This window comes from Delphinapterus leucas, chromosome 2, assembly GCF_059928025.1.
Source record: "Delphinapterus leucas isolate spDelLeu-1000000601 "Yukka" chromosome 2, BTC_Dleu_Yukka2, whole genome shotgun sequence".
In the NCBI taxonomy this organism is placed as follows: domain Eukaryota; kingdom Metazoa; phylum Chordata; class Mammalia; order Artiodactyla; family Monodontidae; genus Delphinapterus; species Delphinapterus leucas.
In genome coordinates, this window is record NC_143130.1 from 142,155,900 (window position 1) to 142,174,444 (window position 18,545).

Consider the following 18,545-nt stretch of genomic DNA (forward strand, 5'->3'; position numbering starts at 1 on the left):
GTGGACCTAAGTAACTACTGTTTAATGAATCAGATCAGTCTGTGCCCCAGAGGACCTTACAGTTTAGTGTGCAGAAAAACAACACAGTACCTTGTAGTAAAGAAACAGGGTGCTATGGAAACATATAGAAGACAAAGACAATTAAAAGAGAGTATTTGTTCCTTCAGAAATCTGAGTTGCTTCTGTGATTTGCTTATGTCAGCATAAAACGGTCCTTTATAATCTTGTGAGTTTCAGACTGTAGTTGCTTTCTAGTTTTGTCTGGTAGCTTTTATTGTGAGTAAACAATCAAACACATGTATACCTTTATGGCTGCCTGGCCAGTCCCATTCTAAAATCTATCAACTTGTGAGTTTTAAAAATTTGGTTTTTATTAAATCATAATTACATAAGCACAGAATTTAACAATGAACAGTTTTATAATACTCATTACCACAGACTTCTGACTCTGACTCCCATTTTTTATTCCCTAGAGACAACTCTTTTATAATTATTTTGGTGTTGATCTCCATGTTTCTAAATAACATGTTTATATTGTCACTTATTCACGTTTCAGTTCTATGAATTATCTATTGAGGGAGGCAAGGATTTAGTTCTCCTTAATGTATTCTTTTTTTTCTTATTTGAAGTATAGTTCACCTACATCACTATGATAGTTCCAGGTGCACAACTTAGTGATACGATATTTCTATACATTACAAAAAGATCACCATGACAGGTCTAGTTATATCTGTCACCATACAAAGATGTTACAATATAATAATTTTATGTATTCTTTACCTCCCAATCCAAACACATGATACTTCCTATCACCCACCCTCTCAGTACGGTTATTATTTTAGTTATATCAGTATTCAGCATTTTACAAAACATTATTAGCAGCAGGGCCATGTGATATATACTATGATTCTCCCTTAATCGGAACACTTATTGTTTGCCTTAAAGAGTTAATAATTTTTTTGCCTTATTAATTTGTTTCTTTATGTATTTATCACTAATTTACCCCCCAAACTCTTCCTCAGTGTATAAATCTCCCCTTGAAACACTAGAGCACATTAGGCATTTTATCAGTGTCATCTTCTTAAAAGAAGTCTCCTCCAGGCCTCTGACTTGCTTTACTCTGGACGTCGTTCTCTTGGCCTGCTGCCGCTTCTTTCCAGGAATCTATTTTCTTTTTCTTCTTAATTTTTTCTTTGTCTTTTCTCATTCCTTTTCCTGTCACTCTCCTTTCAGTTTTCATTGGAGGGGAATATTCCTTTCTTTTACGTCTTCCATAATTTTCATGTTTTTGTGTCTTCTGTTATTTGCTTTGTTTTTAATGATCAGTAACTTCTAGGCTCACAGCTGTTTCTAGATGGACACTTACTTGAGTGTTGGTCATGGCATCTGCCATGTTAGCCAAAAAGATGTATGGTACTGCTGTTGTGGGTTACATTTTCAGGTTTAATCGGAAAGCAATTGAAATCTTAGTCACTTTCTTTTAGCACTGGCCCAGATACCTTTCAGCTCTGGCATACTGGGCCCGTGCTAACTATAGGGAGGGCATACCCCTATGAAACAACCTCAGAGTAGCTTATTATCAAGTAGCATTAGGGTGATTAGGATCTCCAGTAGTAAGTTTACAACTGCAGTATCATTTTGAAGGATAAAAGTCATGTATATGTCAGGTTTAAGATTTCTTGTATCTTTGCTGTGAAGGTGTTCTTATTATTATGCCAACCTATATAGTTTAATTGTGTATTATCAATTAAGTATTATATTTTTTTAGACCTGACAGGCTTCTTAATTTTTTGTCTTTAGAGTTCACTGCACCCAAGAGGAGAAGAAAACACAGAACAAAGAGCCTGGTGTAGAGTACTTAATTTTGAGCTTTCTGACAGAAGAAAAGATGTATATTTTGTGTATTGAACAGGAAGACTGCCAGTATTAAAAATAATTCTGGGAAGCTGTAGGTATTTCTTTGAAATGTCAATACTTTAATATAGTTCTAGAATAAAAGTACAAAAAAATTAGAGTATTACTCTAAAATTTAATTTTAACATCTTTTGTGAAATATGCATAAATGATAAAATTTGGATTTAGAATGTAATAGAAATAATTCTGTTATTTGCAGATTATTGCTATTTCCTACAACTTTTTTGTGCTATTATACTCTCTTAGTACAGTTCTGGAAGTGTTAGCTATTCTATTTAAAATCTTTTTTCTTGAAATATTAATGTTTATTATATGTAAATGGCTAATTATTTTATATCTAGTTTGGTAATGTTTGTTTATGATGTATATTAACTATTTTATATATTACGTTGTTAAGTGCAATAAAGTTTTTGCCTCGTTTGCTTTATTTTTTTAATGTTTGAAACTTATATGGTCAGTAACTTATGTGATTGATAACTTAGGAAGCTCAGTTTCTACTTCTGTAATCAATTAAGTATTCTTTTGTGCTTGTTTTTAAGCTCTCTTTGGCCTAACATGTCTATATGTATACATGTATGTTTGTGTAGGTATAGATATATGTATGTATTTGTCCAGTTATACATATAATATGATTACTCAATACATTGTTTAGGTACAACATTTAAATACTGATTATTTCTAATAAAACCTAATAAAAAAGAGTGGTAATGTACATTTCAGAATGTGTCTGGTACAGAAAGTTGGTACTTAAAGAAAAAAATTCAATAGCTTCATGACTGTGCCTCTCTGTTAATTTATCATTTGAGAGATTTAAACGGAGATTGCTTTAGCCGTGGTGTTTGAATTGCTGCTGATAGCAGACCATCTCACATCATGTGGCCGGCTCAGCCTGTCTTAAAATTGATTAAACTCCATGTTGTTTTCCAGTGTGGTATATTCAGGAATTCTACAAATGCCCCGTGAGTGAAAACGTGTGTAATCTTTTAAAATCAAAAGACTAACACTAGCCCAGACAAAACTTCGCTTATTAGAATCTGTGCTGTCACATTAGCCGTGAAACAAAATTGTTTCCCTTGGCTGTTTCCCTTGTTTTCCTTGACTTCAGATGTTTCTGTTAACAGATAGGGCAGTTTTCATGATGTGGATATTGGGCAGAGCTTCTGGGGTTTAAATATTCTAACATTGGGGTTTAAATATTCTAACATTGTGATCCATTATTGGCCACTTGTATACCAGGTTATTTGCTAGGATTTGTATAAACATTAAAGTTTACAGACATTGTACAGCTAGCACAGTGAGTTGCCCTCTTATTTTTTTCACAACAGCACTTTTAAAAGGTATTTCACTTGTACAGTGAAGAAACTGTACCTCTGGATGGTAAGTGCCTTGTCCACATTCACAGAGTTAGTAATCCATCTGGGGTACAGATACAGGGCTCTGGCCTATAATTTCAGAGTCGTTTTTTGTAAGCCAACAGAGATGGAAATCCAGACTGCAAGAAGTAAAACCCCACTTCAGAATGGCTTAAACAGTAAGGAAAGTTTATCTGAAACCAGTTGAGCCTCAGGTGCGGGGCAGTCTGGGTTATGTAGTACATCAGTTCCATGATGCCTTCATTTACCCAGGTGTGGGTCTTTAGGGAAAGCTTTATATCAGTGTGGAGAACTGTTTACCTGCCAAGTTAGCAGACTCTTGCCTAGGACCAACCTTGCAAAGAAAGCCTTCTTAGGACAGCAGTCTCAGGCCTGCTCTGTTAACTTCTGCACAGTTTCGTTTCATTTTTCACTATTTCAAACAATGCTGCATTGATCTTTGTGTGTATATCTTGTCTCACTCAGGTTGGTATTTCTGTTGGATAAACCTAATGTACACATAAATTTGTTTGTTAAACACTGTGTGTATATAAAATGTTGTTAATTACTGCCAAATTGAACTTCAAAAAGCCTGCCAGTTTACATTCCTACTAACAGTATTTGCAAGGGACCCTCCATTACACTGGTTATCAATCTTTGTAATTGTTGACAGTTGAATACAGCCAGGATCTTAAGAGCAGAAAATGTAGAAAATTGACAAAAAGTAACAAAATTGGATTAAGCTGATGTGACTTGCTATATGGTTACATATGACAATGTAGTGCTTTAGCTGATAGCAAATTTTTCATGAATATATTTTGAAGATAGGGTGTGAAGCACTTGATAGATTTGCTTTAGATGTGAAATTGAAGCTTACTGGGCAGAGTTCAAATAGAAAATATTTGTGTTTAACAGTGGATTTTCAGAATTAAAATATGGTGTCCAAATACTGGTTACCTATTAAAGTAAGCTATTTGTATTGTCAACTTGATTATAATAAAATGGCACCAAGTTGTAAATACATGATTTTAATATTAAATATTTATGAAATTAATGTTTTGTGGGAGAAGAGGGGTTGTGGCAGTGGTCATAAACACAAGCTACATTTTAAAACCATACCACTTTACTTTCAGAAATCTTAATATATGGAAGTATTGTTCAGAGTAGAAAACTCATAAATAGTTTTAGTGTTAGATACCAGGTTTACTTGGGGTATCTATAAAAAAAAAAACAATGAATAAAAGAAGTGTAGCCATAAAGAAAATGGAGCTTGTATGGATGCTTATTAGGGGAATATTTTTCACTTGGAAAATAAAATAATTTATTATAGTTTATTTCTTCAGAAGAAAACTACCCTGGAAATGTGCACTTCTCTATAAGAAATCATAGCGTGTTGTCTTTGTTTTCTGGTACTGTTATGAGTTTACGTGGTTGTAAGCTCATCTAAGATCCCATCTGGGTTTATAACCCCTTTCTCTTAATGCCTCAAAGGTTTCCTAACTGTGAGTGGATGTATTTAATGTGAGGAAACATTCCCAGTCTCCTTAACAGTCTGTTAAAGTGCTTGTTCCCTGAAACAGATACAGTTGTACCATCTGCAAATTATTTTGTACTGCCAGAGGAGATACTGAACCAACTTTTAGGCAAAGATTTTTGTCTTCTACAGGGATTTCCAGAACAGTGATAAGACAGGGAAATGCATTAAAAAACTTTATCCAAATGGTTTGAATACTTGTAACTTTCTGACCTAGAAGCTAGAAAGTAAAAAATTTCTATCCTGGTTCTGTCAGTGATTCATTGTGTGTCCTTGAGAAATTCATCTCTTTTTGTCTAAATCCTTTTGTCAGCTGTAAATTCAAGATAATACAGAACCATTTACTGACTTTTCAAAAATATTAAGAACTGCATATTGCTTTAAAAATGCAAAGATATGAATGCTAAACTTCAAAATAATTACAGCTGGAAAGTGTAAGCTTTTAAAAAGTACTTGGATGTCATGGAAACGAAAGTGATTATTAGTGGTTAATGTGATTTTTGAGGTGATTTTTCTTAAGGAGTAATGATTGAAAGCTTGTGTTTACACAGATCCTCAGATTGATGGGAGACAAAGCTCTCATGGTTCGATTGACAAGGAGGATCTGTTTTTATCAAGTTGAATTAGGTACACTATATAGCCTCTTCTAATAACCTATTTCAGTTATGACAAGAAGATTCACACGTATATATAGAGAAAATATATTTAATTGAGGTATCTTTAAAAATGAACTCTATGGGCTGAAAATTACTCTTGCTTTGAGATAAAGAACCTAGGAAAATAAGCAGAGTTATTAATGCTTCCCAACCTACACTTGATTCTTGAATTAAATTACAGTTTGAAGAATGCTTGCTTTTTAAAATGGCATTGAGAAGACTCTGTGGGTGCTTAACTTCTCACTTTTCATTTATCTTTTGAACAACTATGTAGTAATTTTCATTGCACATTGTATAACCCCCTTTTATGTGGTTTTTTTTTTTAATCTATTTATTTATTTATTGGCTGTGTTGGGTCTTCCTTGCTGCGTGTGGGCTTTTCTCTAGTTGCAGCGAGCAGGGGCTACTCTTTGTTGCGGTGTGTGGGCTTCTCACCGCGGTGGCTTCTCTTGTTGCAGAGCACGGACTCTAGGCGCACAGGCTTCAGTAGTTGCAGCACGTGGGCTCAGTAGTTGTGGCTCACGGGCTTTTTTGCTCCGCGGCATGTGGGATCTTCCCGGACCAGGGCTCGAACCCGTGTCCCCTGCGTTGGCAGGTGGACTCCCAACCACTGCGCCACCAAGGAAGCCCCTATGTGGTGTTTCTTATGCTTGAATTATTTGGTTTAATATGCTGTATACGGCGGGTCTGGATTTTTTAAGAACAGTCTGGACAGGATCCTATTTAGCTGCAAGGAACAAAGGCACATTCACGTTATCTTAACTGCCGGAGGCTTATTTTAAGATTACAGAGGACAGGAAGGCGACCGCCTCATCAGAGCCATGGCTGGTAAAATGGTGCTTTGTCTTGTGGGCGCAGCAGCTCTGATAGCTGTGGATATCCCCTGCTCTGTAGTCGTCATGTGCCTACTTATGTTTCCCAGCTTCTCCCTTCACATAAAAAAGTGCTTTTCTTACAAGCACTTCAATATGAGGCTTTAAAAAGTCTTATTTAAGATAAATGACAAAAAAGCTTTCATATAATTATCTACAGGTTGATTTCAGATACCTTATCACCATAATACGTAATGAATTGGGCTATGTTAGCTTCAGTTAACTGTTTTCAGTTAACCCACATAATTTGTTGAACTTCATATAGTGTAAATGATTTAACCGAAATGAATTTTGCTAGAGTCTCAAATTTGTTAACTCTTCTGCCTTTGTTAAATGTTTTAAATAGTTGATTAGCTCATAGTTTCCTAGTCTCTTGCAGTATAACTGATACATTGTCTATACTATTATACTTGGTTAACTGAAGGTATTATCTCTGTAAACTTCAACTTGTTGCCTATAAAATTTTCTCAGCAGAAACTAATGGTATTACATTTAAAAATGAAATACCTTGTCCTTTATTTAGAGGCCATATGTCTAGAAAGTCATTCTGTGTATAAAGATTAATCAACCAATCGAAAGACATAGCTTATTTTCTTTAGTGTTACCATTGACACCCGACAAAATATTGAATTACCGAGTTTTAGGCTCCGGGAGGTAGTGCCCCGGAAGCGGGGGAACGCGGAAGAGGCCGAGGCCGGCGCGGAGGAGTCTGGCCCGGAAGAGTACCACCCGGAGGAGCCCCGCTCCGGGCAGGAGATAGAGGCAGGGCGGCCGTGGCCGATGCTGCGCTCAGTGAACACGCGCGAGCCGTCCCAGGTCGTCATCTACAACCGCAGCCCGCGCGTGGTGCTGCCCGTGTGGCTCAACTTCGATGGCGAGGTGCAGCCCTACCTGACGCTGCCCCCCAGCATGGGCCGCCGAATCCATAGCTACCGGGGTCATCTTTGGGTCTTCCTAGCTGCTGGGACATCTGATGGGCTTCTAGGTAACCAAACCGAGCTGTTTGTGCCGTCTCTCAATGTTGATGGACAGCCTATTTTTGCAAACATCACACTACCAGTGTACACCCTGAAAGAGTGGTGCCTCCAGGTTGTGCGAAGCCTAGTCAAGCCTGAGGATTACAGGAGACTGGACATTGTGAGATCCCTCTACGAAGATTTGGAGGACCACCCAAATGTGTGGAAGGACCTGGAGCGGTTGCCCCAGGAGCATATTGAAAATCAGTGGATGGCAGAGGAGACTGAAGATTTTAATTGAAATTTACACTCCTGGATCTCGGCTTTTGACAGTCCTGACAAGTCTTGATCTAGATCTAGGGCTGGTCACTTTTTCTCGGCTTCAAAGTGTCTCATTCTTGGAGTAAAAATGCTCCATTGCTTAAAAGAAAGTTAACTGACCTCACTACTGGGCACTGTGATGTTTAAGGGCAAATATCACAAAATGTAATTTAATGCCTGTCCCTTCTAGAAGTATTTATCAAGGGAAAGTAGTTGCATTTTTGCCTCCTAGTGAGTCAGGAAAGTTTCTGTGTAAGGACTTTTTGTAAATAATTCAGTGAGAATTGTAGCTTATTCTTGAGTTGTAGGAAAGCAGTGGCGTCTGCTTTTCATTCCTGTATCATGGTTGGTGATGTGCCCGCGTCCCGCTCTGAGAGACCAAGATGTCCTTGGGGCAGGGGCATATCCGTCTGCCCTTTGACGCTCCAGTACCTCGCACGTTATGAGCCTTCCCTCAGTGTTTGTTGAATGAACGTACCAGTGGCTACTTTGGTAGAAAGTATTAGAGGTTTTCACCCTGTTTTTTGAGGACGGGTGGTAGTGGGGACCTTAAAGTATATACAGTAAACGAATGTTTTCAAGGGCATCAATTTTATAGAAAGCAATTTTTATAATTTCTAAATCGTGTCTTTTCTCTGTCCACTGTTGTTGCAGGGCTGTTTTATTTCTGTTTCTAAGCCAGGATTGGCTTTCCACAGTTCTTATTGATGATAGCTTTTTTGAAACTTGCTATCTGCACATAAGATAGGAGAAAATAGCCGTCCCCTTGTTTAATCATAGTATTAAAGAGCTACTCCTGTACTATAAATAGGTTTTTGCCAAATGTGGGTACTTCTGTTCCTTTTTGTAAATCCATGACATTTTTGTTCGATTCAGCAGGTTTTCATCAGGCAGGATCTGGTGCCACTTTGCACCTGGCTGGAGGAGAGGACAAAGCCCTCCAGCCTCTCGGAAGTTACTGCTAACACACTGTGGATTTGGAGGGTAGCCTGGAATGTTTTCTAATTTTATACATGTACAGATCCTTTCCTATAGGCTGGACTTAAATTCATTAACTCAAATTCAGTACTTCTATCAGGCATCCTTTTTTGGTAGCTAATCATTAAAAAAAACAAAAAACAAAAAACAAAACTCCCCAGTAGAGAAAGTGTTGGAAGAGACAAAAATAAAGGAAGAGAAAAGATCCAATTAGGTACACTACTTAAATACAACCACTAACTTAACATTTTGAACTTTTAGCCTTTTTTTTGCTTGGTTTTACGTAGTTGAGATCATACTGAGTATAAGTTTTGTATTCTACTTTCTCATTTAACTTTATAACTTAAATATTTTTCCATGGTATTATAAGCTCTTCATAGACATGAGTGCAGCCTTCCTTTTATAAATAATGTTGGGATATTTCTTGGCATCTTTATTAGTTCCTTTGAGCACAGTTCCTGTGCTCTTATATCAGAGTGAAGTGAATGAATCAAAGGCCTTACAGTTTTCCCACCTAATCTTATTCTCCTCTTTCAACATTCAACAAATAAGTGGGCTTTTTTTTTCTTTAGCCTGTTGTGGTACTCATTCAGTGACACATCTATAATTTTTTTTTATGTAATTTTTTTGTCGAATTGTTGGGTAGGGAAGAAGAAATGCTGGTATAGAAGGCAGCCATATGATTTCAAAAGTGGGATAGGATGGAAGATTTAAGGAAGCCTTCTGGTGCTCGATTAGTTCAGTGTTGGTTTTATTATTTTTTAAACCTGTCTTTGTGTCAAAATGAGATTTCATGTTCCTGTCAAAACTTGCAATATGAGTACTGTGTTTTTTGTGTTGTCCAAGGAAGATTGAAAGCCTATAGCATGTATGCACTCATTTGAAATCTTATGAATGTATTAAATGTATTGCTTTTAAGAGACTGTGATCTTATCTATTTTGAGTTTAAAAAAAAAGCTTTTTTGGATACATTAAATGGTCCTAAGTAAAGGAAAAAAAAATTGAATTACCAACAAAATTACCCATATACCTACTGTACCAGTAAATAACTCTATTAGCTTTCTTTCTGAAAATCCCTTATATTTACAAGTATAATTCATTCACAAAACTGCACTCCACATAATTGGGACTTAATGCTTCAGCGAAGAAAATGAAAAATGTAGCCTGTCTCCTCAGGGCTGTATAGTCAGATATCTCTTTGTCCTTTGGTGGATTTACACACTTTCTGACATCAAGTTTTGATCAAATGAAGAGAGTATCTCCAGCGATTTGTACAGTCTGGGTGACTACATGAAATAAAACCAGTGAGGCATGGCCTTCCAGGCAGGCCTCTTTACGCTGGAATTCTTGGTGCCAAGGGGAGCTAAGTCCTAGCCAGGCCATGGCTCCATCCACTGAGTTTTAAATTTTCACTTTGTTTTTTCATTTCTGAGAGTTTTATTTATATCTGCCTAGATATTTTTGATACTTTCTCATTCTTTGATCAGTTTTTTAAGTTCATCATTTATTTCATGAGATATTTCAAACATAATTATTTTACATTCTGTACTTGATAATTTCAATATCTGAAATTGAACAAAGCAGTCTATTATTTGTTGTTTCTGCTAACTCTCTCTCTCATGGTTGGTTCTATCCTTGCTGTATTTGGTAATTTTCATTTGGAGGTCATATTTTTCTTGAATTTAACACGTGGGAGCTGGTGGGCCTAATTTGGGATGCTTCCCTTTAAAGGGGACTTACGTTTGCTGTTTTTTGCTGGCTTTTAGGGTTTGTGCTTTGGGAGAAACAACAGCTACAATGAAGGAACATAAATAGTACCAGAGATGCAGTTTCAAAGAATGACAATAAAGGTTAGCTGGGAGTAGGTATTTGACAGTTCTTATTTAATATCGTTTATCAGAGTTGCAAACTAGAATGTACCAGCCATTAGCATCAAAAGCCTTAAAGTTGTTGTGACCCTCTTATACATGATTCTTGTAGCTTCAGTTTCCTTTCTCCTGCAAGAGGTGACAAAACATGGGACTCTAGAATGTGTGAGGAAGTGCAGACATTAGGTATAAGGAAAAGCATTTGCATGCTGTCTGTCCAGGCTTCTTCCTATTCTGCAAGGGCTGGTGAGTCTTGGGTATGTTTATCTTTATTCTCACGTTTGTGTTTTTTAGAAAAGTGAATGATCAATAAATGATTTAAGTTTTATAGTTTTAAAAAATGTCAGGAACACTACTGTGAGCCAGGAATAGTAATAATCTGGTACCTCTAAAATCCCTGGAGTCTCAAGTTTGGGCTCAAAGTTTGGGTTCTTGATTGCAAGAGTTAGCAGTTCAACTCTGCTTCACTGGTCTCTATCCCACTTGCTTACGACTTACTGCCACTGCTCTAATTTTAGCCCATTGTTTTCATCTTCCCCTTGGAAATTTTCCTTACTTTTTAGTGAGCACAGGAATGTATGAATAATTATTTTTATAGTAATTTATTTGGGAAGAGTTAGAATAGCCTTTGAAAGTAGCTGATCTGTCATACTGCCAGAAGTGGGAGTCCCAGGAGTTATTAATTTATCATCACTTTAGAGAAGAGGAAACAAAGGCACAAAGATGTTAAGTAACTTGCCCAAGATCACAGAGCTGCCGAGTGATAAAGCCATTGTTGGAACCCACGTGGTCTGGCTCCAGAACCTACGCTTTAACCACCACATATGAGTCTGAATCTCAGGGGAGATTGCACACATATTACAAAGAATTGGTTGTTGAGACCATGAGAGATGATAGGATACCAAGGGAATGTGGAGGATAGAGCAATGAACTGAGGGTGGAGCACCAATATAAGGAAAATTTGAGGGGAAGAGGACCTTGGAGAAGAACTATTGATAACGATATGAAATGCAGGAGGAAGTGTAAGAAAACAAAGTGTCACACAAGTTGAGGGAATAGAATTTCAAGGAGGGAGTGGTAAGTTAGTCATCATAGGCAGCAGTATGATACGATAAAGACCAAAAATTATCCTTTTGAGTTTGGCAATTAGAAAGTCACTGTCTTTATTGAGGGTGCTATAGACTGAATGTTGAATGTTTCTGTCCCCACAAAATTCATGTTAAAACTTAATCCCCAACGTGATGGTATTTGGAGGTGGGTGGGGCCTTTGGGAGGTGATTAGTCATGAGAGTGGAGCTCTCATGAATGAGATTAGTGCCCTTATAAAAGAGGCCCCAGTGAGTTCTTATTCCCTTTCCTCTCTGTGAGGACACATGTGAGAAGATGGCCCTCTGTGAACCAGGAAGCAAGTTCTCATCAGACACTGAATGTGCCATTGCCTTGATCTTGGAACCACCAGCCTCCAGAACTGTGAGAAATAAATGCTTGTATTTTAAGGCACCAAGTTTATGGCAGTCTGAATGCATTAAGACAGAGGGTGAATTTTTTTTTTTTTCAGAGGGTGAATTTTAGTAGTGTATCGAGGATTAAATTGGAAGTGATGCACTGTGGATGGATCACTCTTTTCAGAAGTTTGCTTGAGGAGAGAAACTGGATGGTTTGGTGAGAGGGAAGCACAAGATCAAGAGGTCAAGATGTTTAAAGGTTTAGAAAATAGAACTAAGGAGAATGAGATAAAAATGAGTTACTAAAACCATAAATTTTATTCTACCTTGAAATATATTATTATAGCAGATCAATGTTTTAAAACTTAGTTACATTTCCCCTTACACTTATCCAGCTCTGTTTTCTTATATCAAATGGAAAAAATATTAAATACTCAGAGGTAAAGTGAAGTGGGTATTTTATTTCCTGACAGCCATACTTCCCTCCTTGTCCAAGAGTTATTCCTTAAATAAAACACAGATTTGAAAAATTATATCTTGTTATTTTAGCTAAAACAAACAAGTATTTTGACAGAGAATCGAAGTTACTTAGCTTGGAGGCAAGAAAGCAACTATGTGGCCCCATAACTCTTGGAGCTTTTTATTATGATATGAAGAATTAATTACTGAGAATTGTGATCAGTTCTTATCTTTATGAAGGATAAAAAGAAGGAATGGACTTCATTTTTAAACAGAGGTATTTAGATCTAAATAAGAGCCATTTATTAAACAAGTTTTTTTGTTTTTGTTTTTTTTGTTTGTGGTACACGGGCCTCTCACTGTTGTGGCCTCTCCCGTTGAGGAGCAACAGGCTCCGGACGCGCAGGCTCAGTGGCCACGGCTCACGGGCCCAGCCGCTCCGTGGCATGTGGGATTTTCCCAGACCGGGCCACGAACCCGTGTCGCCACCAGGGAAGCCCTATTGAACAAGTTTGTTAGCACTGCCTTTGTTTCTTAGTGGCTGATCTCTCAGCATTTAGTAGCTTATCAATACCTCCACTCTCCATTGTCAGAGAAGACCAAAGCGGAAACTCCCGGGTCTGAAGTTCCAGGTCTCCAGGCAGTTTTATTACCCTGTGAGAAAACTCTTACTTGGGTCAAATGTTCTCCAATTTTAGGTTGTGTTGGAAACACCTGGGGAGCTCATTTAATATGCATGTTCCAGGGTCCCACTGCTACAGCTTCTGATCCAGTAAGTGCTGGTTGGAGTCTGAGAATATGCATTTTTAGCAAGTTCTTGGGGTGATTCTAGACCCGTTGCGCTGAGGCCCATACTTGGTGAACGTTGGCCGACTCCCGCCTTTGGCAAAAATCGAGAACAATTAGGATGCATTCTCTGGCCCCTGCACTCCCCCTCCTCCAGGCATACATGATCCCAGGGTTCGTATATGATGCTTGAGCTTTTTAGTATTATTTCTATAACTATGTATTTTTTACTTAAAAAAGAAAAGTGCTAAAATGTACTTTAAACAAATAAGCTGCCCTTCATCACTATTAAGAAAAAGAGGGCTTCCCTGGTGGCACAGTGGTTGAGAGTCCGCCTGCCAATGCAGGAGACACGGGTTCGTGCCCCGGTCCGGGAAGATCCCACGTGCGGCGGAGCGGCTGGGCCCGTGAGCCGTGGCCGCTGAGCCTGTGAGTCTGGAGCCTGCGCTCCGCAACAAGAGAGGCCACAATAGTGAGAGGCCCGCGTACCGCAAAAAAAAAAAAAAAAGAAAAAATTAATGTTGCATTCATAAAGAGTTTTGAACAGCAAAGCCATCATTTTGACCTATTTTTCTGCCTGGTTCCTGGACTCTCTTACTTTTTCCTGAGACTAGCTGTTCTCCCTTACCTCTTCTAAATTCCACCTTAGATTTCTTCAACGTTTACCTGGCATCATGTATGGACCAGCTAAGAGGCAAATGCAGTGGGAGACAGGCAACCATAAGCGCTGTGATTTTCTAATTTTAAGCCGTTGATTCTCTCCAGCAACTGCTGGGAACTTAATCACCAAACTGCAGGGCCAGGACCCAGGCTTTCCCTCCACTTTCTGGACCGGACTTGTACCTGATTAGCCCTGTCTTACTTCTGCCCATTCCCTGTGTGACTTGCAAGGGTTAAATCAGAGCATGATCTACTTATTATCTAATGCCTATTTTGAAAATGCTGTCTCTGTCTATTACCATCATCCATATCATATCTGAATGTTCTGAAGTATTTGAGTTCAGATGCTTAGGACAAATAGAGAGTCCAAATGAAAATCAAAGGCAAGTTTTACATAAAACAAAAACTTCTCTCTTCTCTTGTCAGATCAATTGCTCAGAAGCTCGCAGGCTACATGCACAAATCATAGTTAAAGTAATTTTTCTATTTTCACCTACTCTAACAAAGAGACAAAGCAATAGCTTTTTCAACCAAAACTAGTTTCTGCCGTGATGCAGACCCACAGAAAGTGGCTGCAGCCCCTCCCCGCTCCCTGCTCTCAGGCTTGTTTATAGCCAGAGTGCTGATAAAGTCAACAGGATGTGGTCACAGGTCAAGGTTCAGAGGGCCTCTATGGTGATTTCCACGCCGCGTGTACGCCGCGTGTATAAGAGGTATTTGTCCTTTCTTATTCTGGAAATGAACTCAAGCAACATGGATGGTGACATTTGAGTCACAATTATGGCAAAGTCAGAAAAGCCCTGCAGCAATCATACTTCAGTAATCACCTTAGCTAAAGCATTTTATGAACACATGGTTGGTCCAGTCTTTTCCCTGTCCCGACTCCCCTTATGGATACACAGCCCCAAGAGCAAACGTTCTCCCAGGCCATTCGAGCCTGTCCTCCTACTTAGGTTTTCAGGGGCTCCAGGCCCTGGGCCTCTGCATTCTCCCAGTCCCTCCTCACTCCTGCTGTGGCTTCATTTATCCTTCCAACCCACTGAGCCCTGTGGCTAGTAGCTATGGGGACACGGTGACCTCGAATTCCTCTGTCTTTTAGCCTTCCTTCAAGTCCCATCTCCTTCCATCCCCTGCTTTCCCCAGTGATGCTGGAGAAAGCGTCCACGTGGCTGTCTTGCTTCCTGGGCTCCCGAGGCCTAATTCCAGGTGGGTCCTTGCTGTGGACCGGAAGTCCTTTTCTTCTATTCATCCCTTGGATTCCCTTTCACCTTCCTAACAGAGGCAGTTTAAACTGTTCCCACTGTCCTAAGCCCTCAACCCTCTCTCTGCTCCCTTCCTTCCTGGTAACTCAGCATGCGTCCGACGTTACAGAGAACTCTGGGGCCACAGAGCATGCCTGCACTCCCTCAACCTCCCTCTTCCAACCACAAAGAGGACCTTCATCAGCCTGTTTTCCTCAACTTAAGTTTCTGAGACGAAAAATGCGTCTTCCTCTCCAAGGTGGAACTCTGTACACTGGTGATGCCAGCCACTCTCATTCAAAACCTATTCCCACCTTTCTCTGTATTTCAGGTCCTTTCTCTGCGGTGGCTCCTTCTTCTCCCCTTGGAAGTGTGTTGGAATCCTAGCTTGATATGGACTTAGGTAGTTTTCACTCCTAATATGTAACTTTATTTACCATGTCTCTTTTTAAAAAAAATTATTTATTTTATTTATTATTTATTTTTGGCTGTGTTGGGTCTTTGTGGCTGCACACAGGCTTTCTCTAGTTGCAGCGAGCAGGGGACATTCTTCATTGTAGTGCGCGGGATTCTCATTGCAGTGGCTTCTCTTGTTGCGGAGCACGGGCTCTAGGTGCACGGGCTTCAGTAGTTGTGGCACGTGGGCTCAGTAGTTGTGGCTCGTAGACCTTGGCATCTGTGGCCTTAGTTTGTGTAGAGAACTCAAATGGGCCAAAACCTTGGCTTTTGAGTTTCAAAAGCTAAGGTCCACATACAAGACACAGATTTGCAAGAAAACAGGATGTTTTAACAGTCATTTTTCCAGCCTTTTATTGGGAGACAGATTTCCTGGGCCATGGAGAGAGGAAGGGTCATCGAGGAGAGAACTGAGGAGAGATTCTTAACAGCCCTTCCCTACTCCCTTCTTCCTTGTTGACAGAACCTACCTCATGTCAGAGAAACTCAAAATAACAGACATTTGCTTTCCCAGCCTCCACTGCAGCTACAGTTGATGGAGGAAGCTTTTTAAAAAGATTGTCTTCCCTGACTGCAGAGAGAGATGAGAAGGAATGCCTTCCCCCTCCTTTTGGAAAGTTGTCCTGTGAGGACATGAGGTTTCATTTTACTGTGATCATGAGCGGGGACTGCTGCCAACAGACTCAGAATGGCTGAGGAGGAAGAGGGAAGGAGTCTGACTTTCCACTGACACTGTTGAGATGCCAAACTAACCAAGGGACCACCCACCTTTGGATTCCTCACTATAGGAGACAATACAATGTTCTTACTGTTTAAGCCACCCTTATGCATTGTATGTAGGTGAAAACATCCCGTACTCATTCCTTTTACCTTCTTAGAGAAAAGTCCTATTGCTAATGACCAGTGGGGGATGATAGAACTTACAGATGGATTGGGGCAATTGAGACTTAGGGGGATCTTTGTCTAACACCATATTAAACACGTCTTGTTTGTTGGCCAACCATGCAGAGTTCCTCTTCATCACTACAGTAAAAGAATGATAACAAAAAAGTGATTGTGTGTGTGGCTTGTTAGAAAAGGCCTGAGACTCCTTCCCAGGTTTCCCTGTTTCCCCAGAATGGCATGGGCACGTCATGCTTTTTCCCCTCAAAATCAATGGGAAGGTCAAGGAGAAAGAGTCAGACCCAGAGAGGCTTTGGGTGTGGGCAAGAGGACAGAGCAATGGATGCCGCACTCGTGGACAGACAACTGGGGGTCATTCCTGACTGAGGAGGTCTGATGAGCTCTGAAATTCAGACAAGTGGTCCCTCACAGGGAGGACACGGTGCCCGAGGGCCAAATACCTCTTCACATTCCTGATGCTTTATAACCCTTTCCTCCAAATGTTTCCACAACTGCAAGAAAAAGTGGGGAGGGAAGTCTCTGAATTGCCTCTGAATTGATGGAGTTTATCGCGAACTGACTCAAATCAAGGTTCCTAACAATAGGTGGAATTCAGACTTGGGCCAGAAAATTAACTTAGCTGTAGAAAAGCGAATTTCTTTCTTTTACATATTTGAATATAAGGGCAGAAGTATCTTTCCTTCTGAACAATCCTCTATCTTAAAAAACAAAACAAAAAACCAATCTCACCCGAAGCCTGTTCTCCTCTGAAGCTCTCCATTCCTCACTCCCTGTACTGCCAAACTTTTGGAGAGAATTATCTATACCAGGGCCTCTGCCTCTTTGAGGTCTACTTATTCCTTAACCCTCCTCATCTGACATCTGGCTCCAGGCTAATAAACTTGCTTTCGAACTGGTCATTCAGAAAACAATTATTGAACTTATACGTTGAGTTATGGTTTTTCCTCTTTCTGACTTACACAGGTAGGCTCAATTAATGAATAAAGAACCTCACCAATGTTCTACTGACCCTTCAAATGACTTCAACCCAAATCACCATCTTCCCCCTCAAATCAGCTTAACCTCCTGGTTTGTGAGCCTCAAAACTCCAGGGTCATATTTAATCCTTTTTTCCCCCCCGTTCTCCATCTAACCCATTTCAAGTCTTTCTGCATTGGGGCCTACCACAGAGGGTTGGTGTGAAAGCCAAATGAGTCAGATCTCTGAGGTTAATTATAAGTGTGCTTCAGAATCACCTGTGTTAAACACAAAACGATCAAAAACAAACAACAGAAAATTGATGCTCTCAGTCCCTCTTCAGATGTACTGGCTCTGGATATGGGGCCCAATCAGAATATCCATGTCTCCCTCATCTGTGCTCTGTGGATGGATCAGAAAGGAGTCCTGGCTTGTTCCCTGGTTGCTTTCTGTGTCTGCCCAGCCAAATGGGAGCTGCTTCTGCCCCTGCCTTACTTCAGGGTCTTCTCAGTGTCTAGCCCAGGGCTGGGGTGATCCCTACTGGGATCCCTACTGATTGGGTGGAAGGTGCTTCCCCAAATGCATCAAACAGATGTGTCTGTAAGAAGTAAATAGCCACCATATACTTCAGGACACATGTTTGAGTCATTTGATTGTTTACATCAGGGACAGGGCGGGGTCTCAGGTACCACTCCCCCTGATATACCAAGAGCCCATCGGAAATTGGTCTCTGGACTGCAGGAACACTTATACATCTCTCACAGATGGCTTCAGCTTGGAGCCCTCCCGAATCACGAAGGGCCTGGGAGGCACAAAACTCATTCATTGGCTCGCTCATTCAGTCTGATTCAGGGTACTCGAGGATCCGCTCACAGTCAGCTGGCAGGGCTGGGTAGGGCCGGGGGTCATCTGTTAATCAGCTGCCCATCCAGGTGGCATCCAGTTAGTTGGCCGTTTATTCAATCCTTCGTTTATTCACGCAGGCCTCCGTCAGATAGCCATTCACCCACCCACCCAACAGGTATTTACTGAGAGCCTACTATGGGCCAGACACTGATTTCACACTGGAGACAAAACAGATGGTTGACACGAGAAGCACGGGACCCTCGGAACCTACCAGGGTGGTGTTGGGCGGGTTTCCCAGGAGCTCTCGGGCCAGGAGATTAGTGTCCTGCACCTGGCTGAGC

General features: G+C 40.2%; 1 protein-coding gene and 1 pseudogene across 3 annotated transcripts in view; both read left to right on the forward strand.

Moving 5' to 3' along the window:
* SNAPC1 (small nuclear RNA activating complex polypeptide 1) overlaps positions 1-6,990 on the forward strand; it is a 29,559-nt gene extending 22,569 nt beyond the window's left edge. For both annotated transcript variants that reach the window (XM_022570427.2, XM_089907790.1), the window contains exon 10: positions 1,801-6,990. In XM_022570427.2, coding sequence (XP_022426135.1) covers positions 1,801-1,853 — 53 coding nt within the window. In that variant the 3' untranslated portion in view covers positions 1,854-6,990. The remainder of the gene's footprint in view (positions 1-1,800) is intronic.
* On the forward strand, positions 6,915-18,133 carry LOC149750308 (von Hippel-Lindau disease tumor suppressor pseudogene; annotated as a pseudogene). The gene has a single exon (XR_016392189.1). The product of XR_016392189.1 is annotated as a von Hippel-Lindau disease tumor suppressor pseudogene (transcript).
* Positions 18,134-18,545: the final 412 nt, after the last annotated feature.